The following is a 22,500-nucleotide window of genomic DNA, read 5'->3' as shown; positions in this document are numbered from 1 at the left end:
ACGATTCATTGTATTCTATCACCTCTCCGATGACACCTTCACAGTGTTTGAACCTCCTCAGAGAAACTCCGGTGAGACAACCTTACGTAATAATTATATAGCTTGAGACCATGTGCACTGTAGGCATTATTGGTGGCAAGTTTCTCGAACGAGGTCCCATAGCCAAGCCCAAGAGGTCGGAGTCAGACCCCACCAGTCACTACCAGGCAGAGGACCTGTACATTGGCAGCAGGGTCGAGTTCAACAAACACAAATTTGTGTTCATCGATGCTGATGAGTATGCACTGAGGTACATGGAGAAACACAGCGATCAGGTGGGCACAAACTCCTACAGTAAATATAGAACATTGGCTTCATACTGCAACTATTACTCTGCAGTTCCCTCATGCGAATATCTCCCTGATCCTATCCAAACTGAGGGGTCCAGCAGCCTCATACATTCAACATGTGGAGGACGCTTTCGCTGGTGCTGATATTGACAACAAAAAACAGCTACCATTCGACAAATTTAGGTTAATATTAAAACTTCCCCTATTATAATTATACCGTAGGCCTGATGTGCTCTAACTATTTGGTTTGTTATCTCTGTACTCTCCCTACAGAGTTGTGGCGCTGAGTTTGGCTCAAGGGATGCTCAACGACCACGAGCTGATGACACTGGCACGACACTACGGAGACAAGGTCTACCCTCTCCTCTCTTCACTCATACGTATTATACAGAAGGACCTCAAACTGCGTAACTTCACTGGATTCTCACAACTGCTCGCAGCCCTCAAGTCATGTGATAAGTATGACGAGGGGTTTGTCAGCAAAGAGAAGCTGAGACATGTGTGCCATACCATAGGGTTACCACTGTCTGATCAGCTTGTTGATGGAGCTGTCATGAAGTGAGTGATATAATAATCATACCACCTGCAGGCTTTCATTTGATTCATTTGCAGTTGTGGAAGCAAGTTTGGGGGGCCTATTGACTACAACCAGTTTGTGCAACTCCTCAACTGGAAGGACCACCCTCTCCCAGTCGAAACTGGAACCAAAGTAAGCAGTTACACACCAGCCTTATGTAATTATGATAAGTCTGTGTGTGTGCTGTATTAACATTGACTGTGTTGTTGCAGGTTGCTGCTGGCACGTCTGGTTCATGGAGCGCCAGTGTAGAGGGATGGACAAGCACACTTGGACCCATTCATTACAATGCTCTCATCGAGGACCTTAAGACACACTGACACTGACTCATAATTATTAGCAATAGTTACATAGGACAAGTTTTTATGCTCTTTTCATGCAGTGTAATTGTTTACAATCATGATTGTGTGTGCAAAAACAAGTGTTTGCGTGGGTGTTGTAACCACTAGCTTGGTACAGGAAGTGATGGAATAAAACTTACCACACGTGTGTTGGTGATTTTCATAGCTTGCTGAAGTTATATGTTACTATACTAGTGCTGAAGTTTAGTTGAGTAGTGAGTACTCTTCATAAGGATTTGGCCTGATCATGAGTACTAAGTGGACAGTGGTGGCTGGGACTGGAGGGAAGAGGGCCCCAACAGCTGCTGTAAAGGAGGCAAACTCAAAGAAAATAGGTAGCTACACGACCTGTATAAAATATTTACTAGCTACTTGCTACCTTGTCATTACATGTTGTATGAACACTGCAGAGCTAACCTAACTATCGTTTGTACAGGTGGTCTACAGGAGTCTACCGGAACCTTTGCCCAGTTCTCCCGTCAGGTTGAGGAAGAAGATGAGAGTAAGCCACCGCCACCTAAGGATGCCTCCTCCTCTACCAAGACCAGACAGAAAGTGAGCCCTACCAACAACACTGAGGCCCCTGTCAAGAAGAGAACTATCACCAAGAAACCAAAGATTCAGCAGAAATATGACTATGACGAGTTTGTTAGAGAGGTGGGTGGTCATTTAAATTAATGTATGCGATAATAATTATTAATTGTAATTGTTAACTAGAGCGTTGAAGATGAATTATGATGTAAAGTTTTTGTTCTGTTGTTTCCATACACAAAGGGAATTGCACGCTCACCAAAAGTGATGTAATGTAATATGTGTGCTAAAAAAAGCAGTGGTAGATAAGAAATTTTAATCGTATGAATTGTGGGGAAAAAATTGCTGTGTTTGCCAGTTGTGTGGTTGATGTTACACTAGGAACGGTGATGAATTAACAGATATTATACCACCACAGCTGGACCCCAAAACTCTCCAAAACCTCACCAAAGAGGCTCGTCAGAAGTACCCAAACCATTCACAGGTGAGAAAGCATACAACTGTTAGTGTTTCTTATCTCTTAGTTCAGTTCCTGATTCACTGTTGTTGTATTGTGGTCTAGAATCTGCTCAAGGAGGTGACACAACAGCTGCAGCAGCTGTTTGGAGATGTGGAGGTGGAGAGAGAGTTTGCCTTCACCAACAGAACACCAGGTGAACACAAGTGTGCTTTCAAAGATCCATCCTCTTTACATAGTGTTGTGTGTGATTCCCTGCACATGTTTCCACAACCATTCATGTGACTATGTACCCCCCCAACACAGGCTACCCTCTCAACGCTCTATCTGACCCGTGTAAGAAGCCACTCATCTCACTGACCCGCTCCTGTCCACCACTGGTACAAGAGAGCATCTTCAGGTACTGCTTGGACACGCTCCTGACTGAGGTGAGAACCGGGCTACCCACCTATGGCTCTAGGATCATCCTACAACTTCTCATTAACTGCAAACCAAGCACATGTACTGAGTGTACTCAGAAGGTGTGTAAAGTTCGTTGGATTTTAGAGCACTTTATCAGTTTTCTCTTAACCACAGATCAAGCTACTTTTGCAATCCAGCCTGAGCAAAGTTCCGGAAGCTCTCTCTCTGTTGTGGGCAGGGTTACCACACCCCCAGCTATACCTTGTGTCTGCTTTGGATGCATGGCCAGAGCTGTGCCTCCCCCTCCTGTACTCTACCCCTAACGTCCCTCGGCAAGTACTCAACTATGCTGTCGACTACACCTGTGTTCTACTAAGGTAACAAACTAGTTGAGTATGTAACTTTCAAAAAAGTTCCTCCATTCTATCATACCGCCGTTTTCTTCTAAATTGCCTTTATACTGCCTTTACAGGGTGCTTGATGAGAGAGGTGGTACTGACCTGGCCTTCAAGCTACCTCCTACCACTTTGTGTGCTCTACTGGCATCCCCACTGCTCAGTACCAGGAAGTGAGCTTATAAGCACTCTTAGACTAGTGCAGTGTGTTTCACTCTGTTGTTTTTAATTTGACTCAGAATGCAGACAAATGTGCAAGAGATGCTTCATCAGCTAGAGGTATATTAACATGTCGTGTTGTTCTGTCCTCACTCACTCTTCCCCCAGACAACTCTGATTGGCTCATCCTCTGACAGAGAAGTCAATAGATACTTCACAGCCGTCTTTAAGAGACTGTCTGAAGACAAGCAATCAGAGGTATGTGCCTTCTTTGCTTAACACGTGTTCCTTGTGAACAAGGCAATGTCTCTATTCTCTTAGGTGGCTATTTCCTTTGCGATGTGTTGTCTCTCCCACTCTGTATTCAGTGTCCGTAGCTGGTGTACACTGTTCCCCTCTCTCCCCTTTTCCTCTCAAGTCCTCCTCAAGGAACTGGCCGGACAAGAGCAGCTCTCCACTGACCTCCCCCTCCACGAGATCTCCCTCACACTCTATCAGATAGTGGCCAGGGGAAGCCCAGAGGAGAAGACCCTAGCACAGGTGAGGCCCGGCAGCGTTGTATGCATGTGTGTGGTTTGTGGTTACCTGTGTACATGTACTACATTGTCTGATATTAATTTTCATTACCACTGTCTACACTAGGGTCTTCTCACTCGCCACAACGCTTTGTTTCGTACCAGTCAGAAAAAACAACGTGAGATTGGTGAATTGAAGACGCTGGACACAGCAGGAGGGTGGTGTAGTGGGTGTGGCTTCCTCATCGTACTGCTCAGTATTGTCTATCTCGTTCTACTCTCTCTACTACTTCTCCAGCTAGCCAGAACCGGTAAATGCTTACAGCTACGTTTACAAGTTGGGTATGTATGTATAGCTCGTTCTCTTTGTTCTAGCTATGAGCAACTGTAACTCTTTGTCTCCCAACTTTTTGTGTTACTACCTATTTTGACATCACGTTTCATTTTTTCTCCCATGTCCATGCCCAGGGCCTGGTAAGATGGTGGAGGTGATGCAACAGTACGTTCCTGTGAGGGGGGAGTGGTTGAACCAGTGCACTGATGTCATGTGGAGGGCCCTGTCCCTGTGTGTACAGCTCTGGGACAACATGACTAACAAACTACTTGAACTGTTCTAGCTCTAAGAATAGCGTCTGCAACAACAAATTTACTCTTATGTTATTTGAATCAGAATAATTTATTTACAATAATTATGTATACACATGTGAAACTTAAAAAAAAAGAATTTGCACAACAAAATTATTATCGTAATTATAAAAAGATATAATTATTGAGCCAAACAAACGGATAATTTTGTACATAGAAAAAGTTTTTCTCAGATTGGAGGGTTCATGCATTAGTCAAGTCCAGTCCCAAAGTATCTGTCGCCATAATTACCAACACCAGGTAGAATGTAAAAGTTTTCGTTGACCTGTTCGTCTATAGCAGAGGTGACGATGTTGACTCTAGGGAAGGCATAGGCCACAGAGTGTGCACCCAGGCGAGAGGCCAGTATAGACACAAACATTATATTCTCCTCCTTCACATCGTGGTCCTGTACACAGGGAGAACAGCATATGAGCAATGCATTCCCTACAGTGACTATCCCTACAGTGACTACCGTATAGCGGGTAATTTTCGTGGAGTAAAAAATATTCGTTCAACTCGATACTGTAAGCTCTTGACTACGTACAGTATCAGACACATAGGCCTCACCAGTAGGATGCGTATGGCCATGATGGCAGCTGCTCCAGTAGCTATAGTAGCATCCATTAAGACAACATGGAATTCAGCAATGTTCGAGGGAAGACGAAGAAAGTGCAGCTGCAGTAAATACACACACACACATACCATTTCTCAACCAGTATTGGCACATTGTAGTAGTAACATGTATAACAGCAGTTCAATGCACTAATTAGATACACTTAACACTTCTCTCATCAAAGTGCTATCATAATGCTGGTTCTCTAGTTCAGCAGTTTGCTGGATCACCAGGTTTACCATGCACATAAATCATAGTGTCTGGTTCAAAATTCCTAACTCCCAAGTAGAATAATAGATTGTTTGTATGTGTGCCGTACCTCTGGTTCTCCGGTATTGGGGTTGGTCTGGATAAGTATCTTGCCGAGAGTGGCGTCCTTGCAGACTGAGAGGAGAGCTGGCTCCAGCACTTCCCCTGCCCTCAGGATGGACACTCCACACACCTTAGAGAGAGAGAGAGAGAGGATGCCGATTCAATTTATACATAAACTTGTGAACTTTGTGAATTGCCATACAATTACTGTAACATGTCTCCAACAGCAGTTCACGCTAATTAGATACACTTAGCACTTAATTGACACTTCTCAACAAAGAACACCTTACTTTCCCACGGAATGTCTTTCCCATGTACTGACTTCCCTGAGGTGATTCCACCATACAATCCTACAAGGACAGGTGTGCTAGTAACACACACTGAGAAATGGGAACGTTATAATAGGCAATTGAACAAATTTTGACTATAGATATTAAAAATGTTGAATTACTTGATCACCTCAAACGGTAGGAGGGAAAGTGCGTGCTCTATCAAGAGACACGCCAGTCGGTTGGTGTAGAACACAAAATCGTCTCTCTTAGTGTCTCTATTCCTGAACACAAAACATGAGCATTGCAATAAAATTAATTATATATCAAAAGCTGGCAATGCTCACCTTATCACTGTGTGCATTCCCTTGACTTGTGGCTTGCCAGGCAGAATGAGAACGGACTCTGGTAACTTGTTTCCATTCGGCTGCCCATTTAGGAGCTTGGAACGGGACTTGAATCCACGCTACACACCATTAAAGAGTGTCAATCCTTATCTAGGTACTAGTACACTAACCTTTTTCAGCTGGTTTTTAATATGTTGAACAATCAGTCTCATAGCAACCTCATTCTCAGCTCCCTGAGGTACCACAATGTCAGCATGCTGCATGGTGGGCTCTATGTACTGTTGGAAAGCCTGCAGGGAGAAGAAACGAGTTCACATCATGTCATACATAAGCAGCTGTAACCGTGCATGCATAGACACACACGCATACACAATGACATTCAGAGAGGAATAACGGACAGACGTTGGCTCACAGGTTTGACAAATTTGTTGTATAGTTTGAGAACACCCTCCAACTCTCTACCCCTTTCAGTGATGTCTCTCCTCAATCTGTCAAAGCCACCATACATACATACTCAACCTTCACATGCTCTCAAGCTCAATGCATATACTAACCTTCTAACTAGTCTGACGTCAGAGTCAGTATCCACAAACACTTTCAAGTCCATCAGATTGAGCAGCTCCTTGTTAGCAAACGCTAAAATACCCTCAAAGATGATGACGTTTGCCCCATACATTGTTTTCTGTGAGAAACAAGCATGTTGGATCGTAGTAGCACCAAAACAAGTAGCTATCGTACAGTGTATTTAGCCCTGCGATGGGTTGAAAAATCATAGAAAGGAACTTCAACATGTTTTCCTTCTTTCAACTTGGCCAGGGTCTCAATGAGCAGCTCGAAATCAATGGAATCTGCACAATGCCAAATTGACATCGATAGTTATCACATTAAGTAATGAGACACACCTGGATGATCAAAGTTGTATTCGTTCTTGGCAGCTGCCTCGTGTTGGGAGGGTGTGAGCACCTTGTAGAATGAGTCCATGGAGAGCAGGCTCACCCAGGGCACCTTAAGACTCTCTATCACACGGCAGGCCACCGTCGTCTTCCCACTAGCACTGCCCCCGGCGAGACCAATCACAAACGTCCCCATGATCTCACCCTGAGAGTTGTACCACGGGGGACGACCTGCGTGAGTGTACACAATGTGTGCATGATGATCAACACGTTCCTAGCAAGTCAAGTGAACTACCTAAACAAACACTAATTCTTGCTATACATACGTACCTGCTGTGTAAATGGTTCGTCTTTTCTTCATTTTTTCCGACGGTATCCTCTCTCGCTCAACTGGTTTGGATTTGACGGGTGAGGGCGGAGGACTAAAGGTGTCTTGCTCCTCCAGCTCCCCCACATTCTCATCACTACATGCAGCAGGGATAGTTTATAGAAACACAATGACTTAGAGGAATCCTTGACTTACTCTCCAGACTCGCTCCCAGAGGTTGACACTGACAGCACATTAGGCATCTGGCTCATCTTGAACGGTGAACGGGTGCGTAGCTTGAGCTAGCTAGCGGTAAGAACTGAACAAGAGAGCGATTCTCTGCAATGTACATGTAGCTACACCATGACCATGTGGGTATTCAGCCACGCCCACTCCAATGCCACACCCTTTGCTTGACACCATAATTATATGAAAAATTTAATAGACACACACTCAAACACAATGTCATAATGATTCTAAAATCTAGACAGATCAAACAATACTTCAGTAATTTCTGGTCTTTTGTCCTTGTTATGAATTATGCATTTTCGGAGAAGTTTTACAAACGAACGATCCTTTATCTGACTGATAAGTCGGTTGCGAGCATCGACCTCAGGGAACTTTCCAGTACACATCTCAATCAGGAGAATTCCAAAACTGAACACGTCCATTTTAGGTGATTGCTGGGAAGGGGAGACAGCTTCGGGTGCTGCATACGTTATGTTTCCAGGTACCTCTGTTTCAAGTCGACACAAGTAATTAACAGTTCCATAATCAGCTAGCTTGGCTTTCCACAGATTTTCTGAGAGCTTTTCCAAGAGGACGTTTGCACTGCTCACATCTCGATGCACGAAAGGTTCAGGTCGCATTAGATGTAGATAGTTCAATGCTTTGCAAACATCCAAACTGACTCCAATGATCTGTTCTCGAGAGATGGATCCACTTTGCTCAAGACTTTTTCTAAGACTTGTGTGGAGAAGCTCTGTTAGAATTATCATGTCACCTTCAATGGTTGCACCAATAAATTGTGTGAGGTTTGGATGTCGAAGTCGAGCTGCATTGTTTATTTCACGAACGAATAGATCGCGATAGTAATCGGATTGGATTTGCTGGTGCATCATTTTGGCAGCTACTTCAGTTCCTCGAAACATGGCGACCTTCACGACTCCCCAAGCGCCCACACCAAGCTCTTGGTCTGTCATATCGATCTCCTCTCTATTGACAACCCACTGTGTCTCCAGCTCTGTCACTCTTTGCTCAGCAATCTCAACTCTTCGTTCCAATTCTACGTTTGTCTGCTGTGAGTCCTCTTGTAGATGCTCAGCAGCCTCAACTCTTCGTTCCAAGTCCATGTTTGTCTGCTGTGAGTCCTCTTTTAGTTGCTCAGCAGCCTCAACTCTTCGTTCCAATTCCATATTTGTCTGCTGTGATTCCTCTTGTAGTTGTTCCTGTTCCTTGCATTGTTGTTTTAACTGCTTCACTCGAACAAACTGATTCCAGATGCATATATCTTGCTTGTCAAGCAATTGTTTCATGAATTGGATCTTTTCTTCTTCATTCGACTTTGAACCAGCATCATGTTGTTTTTCCATTTGTTGCTGAGCGGTCACCTCCTCCAAAAGTTTCTTAGCTTCTTTGATTCGTGATTCTGCTTCTTCAATCTCTTTAGCCACTGCACTCAATGGACTGTCCACGTTGGCTTGACACGATTGCTCGTGATCAGAAGGTTGGTCAACAGCTTGTCTAACATCTGACTTTTCTCTAGCACTTTGTTCCACTGTGAATGTGTGTGTGGTTACTATAAGTATAAATAAAAAAGTTGATAGACCTACCATCCAATTCAGGTATCACAGTGGCTGGTGGCACTACCATATCCAAATTCCCCTGAAGAACTCTTTTTACAGTGAAAAGTTCTGCATAATATAACTTATGACAGAAGAAAAATAGACTTTGACAATAAGACACTCACGTAGCTTTGGATTGGCTGAAACAATCATTACGATAAGGTCTGCCGTGAAACTGCATATGAAAGCAGCAAAACACGAGTTCCGCACCTCCATATCTTGAACAGCACAGAGCCTCCTGCGACAGTAATTAACAAATTGACAAAATGATGCAAAATTGGTTGTTTTATAAGCCACTTACATGGCACAGCTGAGTTTAAACTGCTTCATAATGTTGCTGATCTTTTCAAATCGGAGGTTATCAGAATGGGGTTTACGCACTACATGTGCTAGGGTCTGAAATCATATCACAATAATTTTGGGTTCAACACAAACGCATAATTAATTTTGATACCAGGTATGTGAGCTTGTGAAACAGTACAACTTCGTTGGCATCCAACAAGTCACTAAGGTGTTTTGCACAAGCATCCAGCTGGCTAAGATTAGGGACAATGGAGCGGACGATAGCAGACCATGCCTGCACAACAGCACACAAACTATTAGATGTAATCAGTGAACATGGTTACAGCATATATACCTTGTACAACGTCTCATCCCAAATTGAGGTGGCAAAACAAACACACTTGTACGGAAGCGAATTCTTCTCAATTTCGTCCTCTCTCTTTTTGAAGATCTAGTGGAAAAAGCACTTGATATAGTCTATTAATCACTAACATTTTTGTTTTTAATAACCATTTTTCTTTGGTTCTTAGGAACAAGGTCCATTTGGTGAACAAGACAGAACACTTTAGCAGTAGGAGAATACTTAATAATCTGTTCAAACAGACATGTCTTGTAATCGTCCATATCTTTCTCACATTCCTTGCTTTTCACATCCATAACATAAATGACTGCTTCAACATCAGTAAAGAGCTGGCTGCCATCCTCCCCACTGTAGACACAAAAAAAGACATATGCATCGATCAGGCATTGGAAATTGCTTGGAGTTTAGACTCTACCTGTATCTTTTAGCCCTGACTGTAACAATCTCAAATTTGTCAAAGAGTACGTTTACCAAGGGAGAAACTGGCGGCTTTGTCTCTGAAATATTTATAATGCTGATACATGTGTTTACAAGCATAACACCACACGCAGTCGTCTAGCTATTATGGCACACGTACTGGCTTCCCATGGTAAAAAGGTTGAGAACACGATTCTCCTCATGCTCCCGACACCAGTGCTTTCACCCATCAAGATGACCTGCAGAGAAGCAGTTTATTAGAGTAATTACTGTAAACATACAGCTAGCTTACCTTCCTCATTTTTACAACTTTTTGCTGAAGCTTACATGCTTAGATCTTGAGATGATTAAAAGAGTATCACCAGATCAGAGTGAGGTTCACGAATTTATTATACATGATATTCATAACTTTGTACAATAATTATTATGTGCCAACGATTTAAAAGATATACAATACACATTTAATACTGAACAAACAAAAAAAGCATCACACTGATAGGTCCATTAATATTGCTTATTGGAACTTTGGCGGTACTGCAGTGGCCGGTAGAGTGCCTTCTAACCGCTCAATCTTCTCAAAGTATTTCCTAGCATTTCTGATGTTCACCAGAGTTGCGGCTGATGCTGTGAGGAGCAAGCAATGTGGTAAACTTCTATATACATTAGTCTGGGGGGCCAGACCTATTCTCGGGGGCAAAATCAAGGAGAGCAGCTCTCCAAAGAAAGGTCTGGCTCCCAGACTACTATATACATATAATTATACTGACAATTCTGATATCTATGTTCTCTTTTTAATTGACTCACGTATGTCAGGGTCGGACATGATGACCATCACGTATGTGTTTGGAGTAAAGATGTCGATGAAAGAAGCAAAACATGAATTTCTGACTTCCATACTCTGGAACTGGGCTTGGAGTTTACTGGAATGGAGACAGGTACAATACAAACCTCTTCAGAGCAAAGTGTGATCAGATACTCACCTACAACTGAGCTTGAATTGCTTGACAATGTTACTAATCTTCTCAAAGCGATGGACATCCGCGTGAGGCCGCCGCACAGAGTGGGCTATCACCTGTGCAGGAGAACCGTCCTCACAATACCGTCTCGAACACACACACATAATAACTACGTAAGCGGAGCTACACACAAGCAACTTGTCTATTATGAATGGACAAATGAGATACTCATTAAGAACTGACTCAACACCAAGAACACAAAGCATATATTCCTCCACACACAACAATCTCTTGGCCCAGGTATGGGTTGCTACTATGACTCACCAGAAAGGTGGCTCTCTCAAAGAGAAGCACTTCGTCAGCATCCAAGATAGTGGCAAAGTTGCTTAGACTGGACTCCAGGTAGTGGACATTGGGGATGAGTAAATGCACTATGTTTGACCAGGCCTGGGAGAAACATACAATACATACTTGTAAATATACTTATTGCATCACTACATTTGTTTACCTTGTAGAGGGTTTCGTCCCAAATGGAGGTTTTGAAGCAAGTACAATCCAATGGGAGAGATCTCTTCTTTAACTCAGACTCTCTTTTGTCGTAGATCTGAGGGAATCACAATGAACAGTGAAGCTTAAGTAAATACAACAGATTTTGGCACAGAATTTAAGATAGCTAGGCGACCCTACAATCTACATGTATTTTAAAAACCAAGACCTGAAAAATTGCAGGCACTACACATTGTACAGTCTGTACGTCACACACTCACCACACTTCTTTGGTCTTCTGGGATGAGATCCATCTTGTGGATGAGACAGAAGACCTTGGCTTCAGGTGAGTTCTGCAAGATGGCCTCCAGACAGGACTGATAATAGTGCATGTCTCGCTCCACCTCCCTGCTCTCAACATCAAACACATAGATCAGCACCTCCACATTGCGAAACACATTATCTCTCTGACTCGTGAAATAGTTCTCCATAAACGCTTCTTGTCTGTGTGTGGGTGTGTGTGGATAGTGATTAGCCAATTGGGTATAAGTGGCTATATATGATTGTACTGTATACGTACCCGCCACAGTCCCACAGGTTCAAGACCAGGTTGCCAAGGAATCGAACATGTGAGTGCTCCACATCAACTATAGAACAGAACACGTGTTTTAATGGGGTACTATAGTAAACAATGAATCCTTACTTGTTGCTCCTAGTCGTCTTGTGTCCCTCGCAATATAGTTTGCAAAGATGATTGATCTCATACTAGTCTTTCCTGACCCACTCTTCCCCATTAACAGCACCTGCAGTACACACACAAGGGGTGATGAAATCATGGGATGGGTTGGCTCACCAATTTACACAGTCACTAGCTAGCTGGCCTTAATACAGACTCAAGATGAGACAACAACTCACCTTCTTCTTCATGATTGGGTCCTTTAGTCTGGGCTGCAGAGTACCAGTAGTAGGAGAGAGGACAGAGATAGAGCAGTTAGCTGAGAGCTTGTGGTTATGGTAAAATCATGTGACAAACTTTCTAAATGGAGAACATGGTGTTAGCTCCAGTAGCCTTGAATATAGGCCGCCTTATAATTGAGGTACTCCACAATTGTAATTATGCCGCCCTCTTATTAGTGGCCATTAATTTTTGAGTAATCGCCGCCCTTATATAGCAGTTCATGTGTATGACAAAACGTAAAACAGGATGATGACTATGATTTCGAGGGAGGTCTAGATGTTTGTACAACAGAACGAGGCAATGCTGCCATGCTAATCGTTTCTCTTTCCTTCTCGTCCCTGAGAACACTTGGTACTAGCTCAGTCTCCATGCCATCGTCTGGAGTGACCACGAATATACTGGGGGTGGAGGGCGACCCTTCATGCACTTCATGACAGTCACCTGTGAGAAAAATAATACATTGGGAATAATGCACAAAAATGTCACATTATACTCATTGTCATTACGTAGGTCTATCATAAGCTTACACTATTCCACATTTTTATGAATCCTAGTGAACATTATGGATCTTTGTGTACACAGTACACTTCCTTGTACACACCTTGTACCCTAACCAATGCTCAGAGGGAGAGTACCTGGTAGCTGGAGGCTGGCTAGGGCAGTGACAAGGGTGAAATCCACACAAGGCTGGGCCTCGGCTGACTGTTCCCAGCCGACTGGAGGGGAGGCAGGAGGAGAAATGAGGAACTGCTTGGTCTTCTCTGGTACCCCCAGTGTGGCAGCACCAATCTTGATAGGCTGGACAGGGAGGATATTAGTGAATATACATAGGAGTAGCTAATGGTATGCATACCGTCTTCTACATCTAAGCCACAGGTCTTGCCTTGTCTTATAATTAATGTTTGGACTTACTTGTATAATAGCTAGAATTTACGGTACACATTGCTTGTTGTTGTCCTATTCAAATGAAAATGAATTTCTATCTATCTATCTTGTTGTACTGCATTATTAATGACTTACAACGACAGGTCGTACTTTGAGATCGGTCCCTTGAAATCTACAATTGTTGAGAGTGGCCCTAGCCTGCTCAGCCAGGGGTACAGAGGAGAATGTAACACGGACACGGTTGAAACTCCTCAAATAGTTGAACTGAACATTCTCATCATAGGCTCTGAAGATCACCTCAAACTCAGACTGTGCAAAGATGGTTTATATAAAACTTAATCCTTGAATTGAACTCACTCTGAGAGATATGACTGGGTCAGTGGAGTAGACACTCTCTGGCACTCTAGCCACCCAGAAACTGGCAGTAGATAAACTCTTCTCTACTTGAGACATCTATAGACCCTGTTTGCCAGTCCAGATAAAAGGTGTCAGTGGAGGATCGATCAGAGGACTTGACGATCAGTTTAATATCTGCTGAACTGGCAAACGGTGATGTCACATTACCCTGGAAACCATTACCCAAGCATCACCCTTTTAGTATCAAAAGCTACTTTCCTGCTACTGGGGGTAGATCTACTGCATCAGCATCATGGAGCAAACCCAAGGCCCTGTGCATTACCTGCCGTCTATTCATCATAAGAGTGTCTCAGGAAGATCCCCCAGAGAGCCAGCCCCTCCCCCCTTTGGTCTACCTCATCTCACATCTAGATCTGCAGCCACAAAGGCTGAGAGATACAGCAGCTTGAGGGAGTTTGACAGAAATGGCTTGCAGAGATCCAAAGCTCATGTTAGAAATGCGCTTAAAACCACCAATGACTTGGACAGAATATCAAGGCAGTTGAATGAGGTAAATATTAGCTATAACGAAGTGATTTGAACTATAGCTATATGTACTGTATTCGTATCTACAGCGTCTCAAGAGTTTAAAGGGAGACCAAAAAAAGACGGTGTCATTTGATCGTCTATCAGAATACCGTGATGCTTTCGAGGAGATAGTGAAGACAAGTGGAGCATTCTCACCACTATTGAACGAGATACAAGTAAGCTGTGGTACCCATCTTAGAGCCTATTTTGTTGACTATTGATTTCTCAGAACATATACAATCAGTACCTTATGACAGCTGTAAGCCAGCAACAAGAATACGAACCAACCAGGAGTATCACTCAAGATCTCTCACTAAGCACTCCTGACGAGAAGGGAACCTCTAAAGATCTACTTCAGCTAAAAAAGCAACTTCATCACCTAGAGGTGGAATCAAGAGTCCTCCTACAGGACAACAATAGGTACAATAACTTTAACAATCATGATCACATGCACAGCAACTGTACGGCTTTCTTCTGTTCAGGTTGAGAGAAGAGCTAAGCAAAGAAAAAGAACATCATACGCATCGCAAGCATCAAGAAATGGCAAGGATAGGTGAGTATCAAAATAATTATAATATTATGTGATTTACTGTACCCAACAGACTCCCTGAAGAACCACCCAGTCTCCCCTTACACCTCTTCCACACATGTACAAGACTATGCAACTCAAGTAGAAAGCCTCCAATTAAAAGTAGGTCTCTGCAAACATTTCAAAGGAGCCTACAAATGTACCACCACTTACATTCAGATAGCTGAGGAGAGGCAAGCCATAGCCACCACCATCTACCATAGGAAGGGGAAGATCCCATTATCAGTGTGTCACAACCTGGAGCAGTGCCTGAGAGAGGCCGAGGTAGCGCTGTAATTACAGTGGAGTGTAACGCAATCATTATGACATGACTATCGTCTCTACAGATTGAAACTCAGAAGTACCAGAGACATAGTGAGCATCTACTACAAGAAATTGAGGTACAGCATAATCATGACTACTCTCCCAATGCCCTAATAATAATTATACTTTTAGAAGTGGAAAGGGGCGTTATGGGAACAGCTCCAGATACAAGGCTTTGCAGAGAACTTCCGGTAAGTACACACGAGGAATCGGGTATGTACACTATTTTATTGTTCCCAATTTGCAGGGGTATTTGGGACAAAATCATCACAAAGTGAACAATACTTCATTCAAGGCACTCGGAACAATAATAATTATAATAATTACAACAAATAACATAAATCAGTGACATGAACCATTGTCATTAATTAGTCATTGTTTTAACAATCAGTTTATCTTGGCTTTGGAGAAATCCATTTCTGGGTGTTGTTCCATGAACCTGTATTAGAATAAATAATAAAATTAACCAGCCAATAATGTCGATGCTGACATAGCTTACTTTTTTAGTACATCTTCTTTCTTCTGCTCATCTGATGTAGGCAAACCCATCTGAAAAATGTGTGCACATGCAGTACATTGCACAACAAGCTTAGAGAAGTATTGAGTTTACCCACCTCCTTTTGTCTCTGATCGTACATCATCTTCTCCACCATTCCCCTCGTCTCACCATCCAAATCTGATAGCTGCAGAGAATATCCATTTACACTTAGACATTCCAAACAGGTGTTTTGCTACAGTCTGTACCTTTGAGTTCTCTGGCTGTACTTTCTTAGTGTTGACTTCTGGGTCAGTTGTGACAATCCTACTCCACCATTCCATGTTGTTTTGCTGTAATACAACGAAAGCCTGACTATAATTACACGTAGTAGCTAGTTCAAACCTTTTCTAGGTGGATAATGACCACTTCACGATCTTCGAGAGTCCAAAAACAATCTTCAACTTTAACCTATATAATTATTTAAATAGGTAGATTATAACATACGACAAACTCACTTTGTTATACAACTCTCCATCAATGATGGCCTCTTGACCTTTGACTTGAACCTTTATTTTCTGCAAAGAAAAATGGAGTGATGGGTAAACGGAAGGTTTGACTAGGAATCGCGACTTGCCTTGGGTTGAATGTCCACTGTCAAGTCCCTACTCCTGATTGGCACAGAGAGGCCAGATGGAACACGAATCTGTTGGTACAATGAGCTCAGTTCATTACAGAGATAACAGCCACTCAACTAACCTCCACTTCAGTCAGCGTCTGATAAGGGTAAGCATAATTATAGGGGAGAAAATTATATTTTAAAACATTCTCAAGTTCAGCATAATTATACATCGTACCTGAGTCCACTTGTAATTTGGCAGATCCCCTCCATTGCCACTGTTAGGTTTCATCTTTCCTTTAGCATCCTCATCTTCCTCCTCACTGTCGCTCTGTGGGAGTGCAACACCAGTACGATAGAAATCTTATCCATATCATAGAGTAGTGCAATATGATGGCCATTCCACGGCTACTAGATTAGAAGGTAATTTACATCACCTTTTCAGCATTTTCAGTTTTAGGAGGTACTGTACTGTCTTGAGTGCTCTTTTCCTTTCTCTTTTTTTCCTCCTCTTCAATCTGCTTGGCTTCCTCGTCCGTTATCTGGGGAAAGCAGTGTAGATTCAGATAAGTATTTTGTCTGGTAGGGAACATTTTCCACAGTCTACAAATCAGTTGCTAACCTCTGCGATCTCTGGTTCTTTCTCCACAGACGTTGGAGAGAGAGGCTGCTTAACCTTCTTAGCAGCCTCGACTTTCTTAGCTGGCTTTGCCTTTTTTGGCTTTGGCTTCTCCTACCACACACAACAATAAACTAAACGAATGCTACATGTACACACCTCCTCCTCTTCAGCCAGTTTCTGTTGCTTTCTAAGCACTTCCAATGTTACCTATCAATATTGTACGATGATCGAGGAGCTATCCACATCCATCAGCTCTCACCTTCTCTGCTTGAGTTTTGCCAGCACCAGTGAAGAAATCTGTCTTTCTCCTCAAAAAGCTGAAGAACGTGCCCAGAAGCTGCATGCATGTGTACAATACGAGTGAGGATTGACAAATGTTTGATCAAGCTTGCATTCTCCATCAGGGTCTTACATCGGTGATTCCTCCAGAATGCTGCTGGGCCATACTCAGAAGTAGACCGTCAAACTTCCCCTCATCTTGATCATCAGCCATGCTTCTGCTTCCAGGACTGGAGAGCTTTGCACTAGATATAGCATGCAGGAGCAGAACAACTCTAAAACTCTCAGAATTGCCACGTGGGTAGCTGTCTTTTGCATGAGTCGGCAGAAAATAAAGTGGGTGTGGTGGCCTACACAGTATTGATCAAGGCAGTGATAAAGCATCTTCTAGTTAGCTAGCTAGCTGTTTTTCTAACCATGGCAAGTGGGATCCAGAACATAGTGAACAAAGTCAAGAGTCATGCTAGAGAGTTCAGAGACTCCATTACTCCTATTCTGCAGGTGGATATATCCAAGTATTAAATGCATACCATGTATACACACATTGTATGTACCTCTGCACGGACAGAAAACTGAGTTCAAGGAGAGTGGGAAGATCACTCCAGATGAGTTCATGTTAGCCGGTGACTTCCTCGTTCACCACTGCCCCACCTGGAGCTGGTGAGGAACTGTAGACTAGAAATATTTGCTTATAGTTTATATGCATCGCAGGGCTTCTGGAGAAGCTTCCAAGCAAAAGTCCTATCTTAACCCAGACAAGCAGTTCCTGGTCACCAAGAATGGTGAGTGAATAGTGTGTCTTTTTGATTACGTATACATATAGCACACTGTTATCTTCTTCTCACTCTAATATGTTCTAATTGACAAATAACACTTTGATGATTTGTGTTGGATATATTATAATAAGCATACTTCACCATCCTCCACACACACACACACGCATGCACACACACACACACACACACACACACACACACACACACACACACACACACACACCACAGTGCCCTGTTACAGACGATGCAGTCAGATGAGAGTGATCCCTGAGAACGAGAAGTTGATTCAGTTGGAGGGGAATGATGATGAGGACGAGGGTTGGGTGGACACTCACCACGGAGTCAGTAAGTCAGTGTACACTATTGTGAGCACTCTATCTATACACATAGCCTATAGTATTGTTTACTGTGCGTGGTATTGTATAGCAATTATGCACACAAGTAGTTACCATTTTTACTTCCTCTGTAGCTCTCGATAAAAATGTGGAAAAGATGTCAGAGATGAAGATGGACGATGTCAAAGAGAAGACGGTGAAGGTTGATAAGCCAGACATGCCGTTGGTGGGAGGTATGGGAGCAGAGGATGATGACTCAGACACTGACTCGGGTCCGGCCCTGGATATAGATGACTATGATCTTGATGAAGGGGATGACCCTGTGCGTTAGTAGAAGTGCTATGTCTCATAGTTGTACTGTTTCAGTTTGTATTGCTATCATGAATGCTATTTTATTTCCCAAGTAGAATTCACTATTTGACTAGCTGATTTGCCCCCCCCCCCCCCCCCCTCCTCCACTTGTAGGCTGCTCTACCGGCCAATCCTGTTCCAGTCCCTAAATCAAAAGACAATGCAGATGAGATTGGAATACTCTCCACTCGTACTTATGACCTACAGATCACCTACGATAACTTGTACCGGACCCCTCGACTCTGGCTGTTTGGGTACAACGAGAACCAGAAGCCACTCAATGACGATGAGACGTATGAGGACGTCAGTCAGGTAACTGGAGCACAGTGCTTACTTATTTCAGCTCAAAATGCTGATTTAGTGACAGTGTTTGTTCTAGAAATTAACTGTTATTCTTTTTGCAGGATCATCTAAACAAGACGGTGACTCTGGAGACTCACCCACACCTGCCCCCTCCTCCCAGAATGTCAGTGCACCCCTGCAGGCATGCTGAGGTGATCCCCCCCCCCCCCACACACACACACTACCAATCGTGTAACAATCTCCACACAGTTGTAAGCAATGCCTAGACAATAAATGTTCTCATATCCCCATACACAGGAATTTTTTCACATAATTTTTTGCTACCCTCCAATTTAGTCCACTAATGTACCACCTATCCCAAACACACCACCAGGTAATGAAGAAAATAATGACGATGATGGAGGAGGACGGGCGGGAGCTGGAGGTCCACTCTTACCTGCTCGTCTTCCTCAAGTTCGTACAGGTTGTCATACCTACCATCGAGTACGACTTCACTCAACAGATTGCCATCACTTCTGCATAGCTAGTGTGTGTGTGTGTGGAACTTCTAGTGAAATGTGTGTGTGTGTTGTGTAGGGCTCTACGCTTAGCTGACTGTTTTTTTGCGTTGATGTTGTATGTTTGACGACCTTTACCATATTTATGTATAGGCTGATTAGTGTTTATTTGTTTGACCGTAATTACCAGGTTTATCATAATTATGCCCAATATTATTCACATCATGTATAAATACACTAAGGATGGTGTTTATATGTGCTCAGATAAAACATAACAGAAAAAAAAACAAGTACATTCATAATAACACTATACAAGTCTGACTACACAGTTACTAAAAAGTAACACGTACACAGAGGGTGCTGTGCTGTTTAGTATGGTTTGCTGACCATTCATTTAAAATTAATGCACATGCATAACAACTTAGGTTCTTGATAATTATTATAAGAATAATCTGGCAAATTAACGGCAAAGAAACAAGACATGTAGAACAGGACCATTAGACTAGTCTTCTGTTCAGGGCCATGAAGTACACTTGGCTGCTACTGGAGGAGCGGATACTGGCAAAGAAGACCTGTGTGTGTGTGTGTGTGTGTGTGGTATAATTATGTAAACATATGGAAGATTGTAACTACTCTTCTATTTGTATGCTCAATTAGCCTACAAACATGTAAATGGACTAAACTGTCACTATTAGGGTAACTACATGTAGTCATGAGAACTACACGTAGGAACAGTAGGAATGGGACATGGGAAGCTTTGGACACATGGCTATATACTGATCAGTGATGGGTTTTCACCTTATCGTTCCTCTCGCAGAGAAACCGAAGTTTTTGTATCCTCTTGTGCATAAACACTCCGTCCAGCTGTCCGTTCTCCACTGCTCTAATCTCGATGGCCTTGCTACCCCAACCCATGACGTGGGAGTCACCAATTAGAGCTGTATGAGGAGGAGGGGGGGGGTTCATTATACAGAAACATGTTGCAATAATCACATGAAGGTAGGTATGTACACACACAGTACACGTGGCTCACCTATGGAAGAAGGAACCTCTCCCCATTGCAACCTAGAGTCCTTTACCTGTCCTCCATTAGAGTTGACATAGACACCTTCATCTGGGTACACACAGAGAGAGAGAGAGAGGATGTTAGTAATACAAGACTAGTATTGAGAAGTAATGTGCATCATATGCTTAGTGAGTCACAATCATGTCAAAACTAGCTACAGAGTATAGATAGGTCAGGCTACTTGATCAGTGCATTGATGTAATTGCGGCCACGTGATATGTCCAGGCGAAATACACTAACACTTGTAGTGATTCGTGCACGCATGTCGGACCTCCTCTGACTTTGAGACAACACATGAAGGGGAGGGTTGGGTTACCCCTACCCACATACATACATAATAGCAGTTCCTCTTGGCTAATGGACACACTACACTCACTGTCAAAGCAGAGCAGTAGCTCCATCCCCTCAGAGCGAGGTAGGGTGATGATGGCGTGGGGTTTGATGATACCACGAGAGGGGTTCGGTAGGAACAAGTCTTGCACAGCACCCGTATCCAGATCAATGCCATGGAAACCTGGTGTACAATCATCACATCAATAGTCACATGACAATCATGAGTAGAGGTAAAGCACAATTAGCTGGGAGGACGCCAATTAAACCCATTCAACTCTAATCAAAGGATAATGGCTGACACTTTGGGCTTATTAAATTACCATTTTGGCTAGAGGCAGCTAGGACTCAATTAAGAGGTAAAACAATCTGATATGTAATTACAAACACAAATAGCGGGTGATTATGAGGTACACTAACCGACGCTGGATGCGTAGAGGACCTTGGTTCTGTTGTTGGTCTCACACACCATGTCTACCAGCACTGGCTTTTGGGGGAGGTCATGAAATGACTGCAGGGAGAATGATTTTTTTTACTACTGGAACTTTATACAAATTGTTTTTTCAGGCATATTCATAGACTAGCTGGAATGTGGCCACAGCTGCCATTCGTCGTGATCTCATAGCTACACATTGCCTGTGTGTGCAGACTCTTACCTTGAAGCCCATGAACTTTGAGTATGGTTTCTGGGCCCAAGCGTACACCTCCACTCCCGTTGTAGTGCCAATACACAGGAACTTCATTCTATCATGTTGAACTGTGGGGGGGGGGGCATGGTTAAGCAAACAGTACACACGCAATATCTGAAGAGCAGCAAATTTGGTGTCAGTAGTGTATGACTGGATACCCACTCACCAACGTTGTAGTGTATGCATTGCTCCAGGTCTCCTACAGACACATAGCCATTCCTCACCTTGTGCCCAGACTCAAACTGCATCACATACACAACAAGTACAGTCAATCCACATAACACATAGAAGTACATGTAGCATAGCCTAGGTAAACATTATACTAAGTTGAGAGACATTTTCTCCAAATAATCAGCCTTGTCTGAAATGGCCAAGTACATTAGACACACACACAAACATGAGGCATGAGGCTATACAGTAACTGCAATTGTTTCTTCCTCACATCATCTCCCTTGAGAATCTTGTTCCTGAGCCAGGAAAGGTAGTAGACACGTAGCTTGTTCTTACGGCCATTGATACACACCAGCACATTGAGCCCCTCCAGTACCTCAATCTGAGAGAACCTTCTCCGGTTGATCAGAGGAAACACTGACAAAGAAAGGATGGAGCAAATTAAAACATTATGCATTACAATATATATGATATCAGTATCAGTATATCGGGGAACTATATTTTACGCCGCTTTGCTCACCTTTTCCGTGTCCACTTCTGTCCAGTAACAAGAGTCCGTTGTCAGTACCGACCAGGAGGTTGACCCCCCACAGTGCTCCACACAAGATCTCACCACTGAACTTGCGCTTGTACTTGCGAATCTCAGGACTCTGTGAAACAGGTGGGTTATTGTAATGGGACCATCAAAAGAGACCAAAACTCTCATCATACGCTTGGGCTTAATTAGAGCTGATCAATATTTCAAACTCAAGTACGGTCCTACATAATTATACATGTACATTGTACACACACATACACATGAGATTTGGGAATAGACATTAGATCGATGCTTACTCGCAAAGGCACATGCAGTTAGCAGTTTACTGACAAAGTGCATTCAGTGAGCACCAACAGTTACATTGTGGACA

At 43.1% G+C, this 22,500-nt stretch overlaps 10 protein-coding genes across 10 annotated transcripts in view; 4 read left to right on the top strand and 6 right to left on the bottom strand.

The window, feature by feature from the left end:
* LOC135341609 (EF-hand domain-containing family member C2-like) overlaps positions 1–1,306 on the top strand; it is a 3,545-nt gene extending 2,239 nt beyond the window's left edge. The window contains exons 10-15 of the mRNA XM_064538210.1: positions 1–71; positions 124–314; positions 379–512; positions 603–887; positions 942–1,038; positions 1,119–1,306. The exon at positions 1–71 is cut by the window's left edge and continues 102 nt beyond it. Of these exons, the coding sequence (XP_064394280.1) occupies positions 1–71; positions 124–314; positions 379–512; positions 603–887; positions 942–1,038; positions 1,119–1,226 (886 nt within the window). The 3' untranslated portion in view covers positions 1,227–1,306. The remainder of the gene's footprint in view (positions 72–123; positions 315–378; positions 513–602; positions 888–941; positions 1,039–1,118) is intronic.
* A 125-nt stretch (positions 1,307–1,431) lies between these two features.
* Positions 1,432–4,408, top strand: LOC135341615 (uncharacterized). The gene is made up of 12 exons (XM_064538218.1): positions 1,432–1,582; positions 1,684–1,904; positions 2,197–2,262; positions 2,341–2,431; positions 2,542–2,756; positions 2,812–3,014; positions 3,110–3,205; positions 3,272–3,311; positions 3,360–3,449; positions 3,513–3,731; positions 3,834–4,017; positions 4,175–4,408. Exons 1-12 carry the CDS (start codon positions 1,495–1,497, stop codon positions 4,321–4,323), a joined length of 1,662 nt encoding a protein of 553 aa, XP_064394288.1. The 5' UTR covers positions 1,432–1,494; the 3' UTR covers positions 4,324–4,408.
* LOC135341618 (uridine-cytidine kinase-like 1) lies at positions 4,343–7,475 on the bottom strand. The gene is made up of 13 exons (XM_064538222.1): positions 7,291–7,475; positions 7,098–7,231; positions 6,777–6,998; positions 6,613–6,722; positions 6,429–6,556; positions 6,287–6,362; positions 6,045–6,164; positions 5,875–5,993; positions 5,718–5,811; positions 5,549–5,608; positions 5,266–5,388; positions 4,901–5,008; positions 4,343–4,739 (listed from the first exon to the last, which is right to left on the bottom strand). Exons 1-13 carry the CDS (start codon positions 7,344–7,346, stop codon positions 4,542–4,544), a joined length of 1,548 nt encoding a protein of 515 aa, XP_064394292.1. The 5' UTR covers positions 7,347–7,475; the 3' UTR covers positions 4,343–4,541.
* A 21-nt stretch (positions 7,476–7,496) lies between these two features.
* On the bottom strand, positions 7,497–10,407 carry LOC135341610 (dual specificity protein kinase shkB-like). Its single transcript, XM_064538211.1, has 10 exons — positions 10,271–10,407; positions 10,139–10,217; positions 9,977–10,058; positions 9,711–9,909; positions 9,556–9,651; positions 9,373–9,495; positions 9,220–9,314; positions 9,044–9,156; positions 8,907–8,987; positions 7,497–8,851 (listed from the first exon to the last, which is right to left on the bottom strand). The coding sequence occupies exons 1-10, from the start codon at positions 10,277–10,279 to the stop codon at positions 7,551–7,553; spliced, it is 2,178 nt and encodes a 725-aa protein (XP_064394281.1). The 5' UTR covers positions 10,280–10,407; the 3' UTR covers positions 7,497–7,550.
* LOC135341639 (ras-related GTP-binding protein A-like) lies at positions 10,345–12,495 on the bottom strand. Its single transcript, XM_064538244.1, has 9 exons — positions 12,336–12,495; positions 12,124–12,223; positions 12,001–12,067; positions 11,702–11,924; positions 11,443–11,538; positions 11,259–11,381; positions 10,959–11,050; positions 10,783–10,898; positions 10,345–10,602 (listed from the first exon to the last, which is right to left on the bottom strand). The coding sequence occupies exons 1-9, from the start codon at positions 12,345–12,347 to the stop codon at positions 10,493–10,495; spliced, it is 939 nt and encodes a 312-aa protein (XP_064394314.1). The 5' UTR covers positions 12,348–12,495; the 3' UTR covers positions 10,345–10,492.
* A 110-nt stretch (positions 12,496–12,605) lies between these two features.
* On the bottom strand, positions 12,606–13,813 carry LOC135341649 (calcipressin-1-like). Its single transcript, XM_064538255.1, has 4 exons — positions 13,621–13,813; positions 13,399–13,572; positions 13,014–13,176; positions 12,606–12,819 (listed from the first exon to the last, which is right to left on the bottom strand). Exons 1-4 carry the CDS (start codon positions 13,714–13,716, stop codon positions 12,632–12,634), a joined length of 621 nt encoding a protein of 206 aa, XP_064394325.1. The 5' UTR covers positions 13,717–13,813; the 3' UTR covers positions 12,606–12,631.
* A 5-nt stretch (positions 13,814–13,818) lies between these two features.
* Positions 13,819–15,469, top strand: LOC135341638 (uncharacterized). The gene is made up of 9 exons (XM_064538243.1): positions 13,819–14,170; positions 14,235–14,363; positions 14,417–14,607; positions 14,670–14,740; positions 14,790–14,878; positions 14,936–15,040; positions 15,103–15,156; positions 15,212–15,270; positions 15,327–15,469. The coding sequence occupies exons 1-9, from the start codon at positions 13,913–13,915 to the stop codon at positions 15,355–15,357; spliced, it is 987 nt and encodes a 328-aa protein (XP_064394313.1). The 5' UTR covers positions 13,819–13,912; the 3' UTR covers positions 15,358–15,469.
* Positions 15,350–17,346, bottom strand: LOC135341637 (nuclear migration protein nudC-like). Its single transcript, XM_064538242.1, has 14 exons — positions 17,208–17,346; positions 17,055–17,132; positions 16,952–17,002; positions 16,796–16,906; positions 16,611–16,715; positions 16,412–16,504; positions 16,314–16,331; positions 16,192–16,260; positions 16,073–16,132; positions 15,960–16,025; positions 15,824–15,907; positions 15,694–15,762; positions 15,579–15,628; positions 15,350–15,518 (listed from the first exon to the last, which is right to left on the bottom strand). Exons 1-14 carry the CDS (start codon positions 17,286–17,288, stop codon positions 15,467–15,469), a joined length of 987 nt encoding a protein of 328 aa, XP_064394312.1. The 5' UTR covers positions 17,289–17,346; the 3' UTR covers positions 15,350–15,466.
* Positions 17,347–17,393: 47 nt separating this feature from the next.
* Positions 17,394–19,552, top strand: LOC135341636 (ubiquitin-like-conjugating enzyme ATG3). The gene is made up of 8 exons (XM_064538241.1): positions 17,394–17,575; positions 17,643–17,734; positions 17,786–17,856; positions 18,079–18,195; positions 18,320–18,507; positions 18,651–18,848; positions 18,941–19,030; positions 19,213–19,552. Exons 1-8 carry the CDS (start codon positions 17,492–17,494, stop codon positions 19,360–19,362), a joined length of 990 nt encoding a protein of 329 aa, XP_064394311.1. The 5' UTR covers positions 17,394–17,491; the 3' UTR covers positions 19,363–19,552.
* Positions 19,538–22,500, bottom strand: part of LOC135341607 (mitogen-activated protein kinase kinase kinase kinase 4-like) — a 7,828-nt gene continuing 4,865 nt past the window's right edge. Inside the window, exons 13-21 of the mRNA XM_064538206.1 lie at positions 22,113–22,242; positions 21,864–22,009; positions 21,588–21,663; positions 21,389–21,489; positions 21,153–21,243; positions 20,779–20,916; positions 20,370–20,450; positions 20,135–20,274; positions 19,538–19,908 (exon numbers count right to left, since the gene is read on the bottom strand). Of these exons, the coding sequence (XP_064394276.1) occupies positions 19,834–19,908; positions 20,135–20,274; positions 20,370–20,450; positions 20,779–20,916; positions 21,153–21,243; positions 21,389–21,489; positions 21,588–21,663; positions 21,864–22,009; positions 22,113–22,242 (978 nt within the window). The 3' untranslated portion in view covers positions 19,538–19,833. The remainder of the gene's footprint in view (positions 19,909–20,134; positions 20,275–20,369; positions 20,451–20,778; positions 20,917–21,152; positions 21,244–21,388; positions 21,490–21,587; positions 21,664–21,863; positions 22,010–22,112; positions 22,243–22,500) is intronic.

This window comes from Halichondria panicea, chromosome 9 (assembly GCF_963675165.1).
Source record: "Halichondria panicea chromosome 9, odHalPani1.1, whole genome shotgun sequence".
NCBI lineage: Eukaryota > Metazoa > Porifera > Demospongiae > Suberitida > Halichondriidae > Halichondria > Halichondria panicea.
Note: the sequence above shows the minus strand (reverse complement) of the source record. Positions and strands in the feature narration are given on the sequence as shown.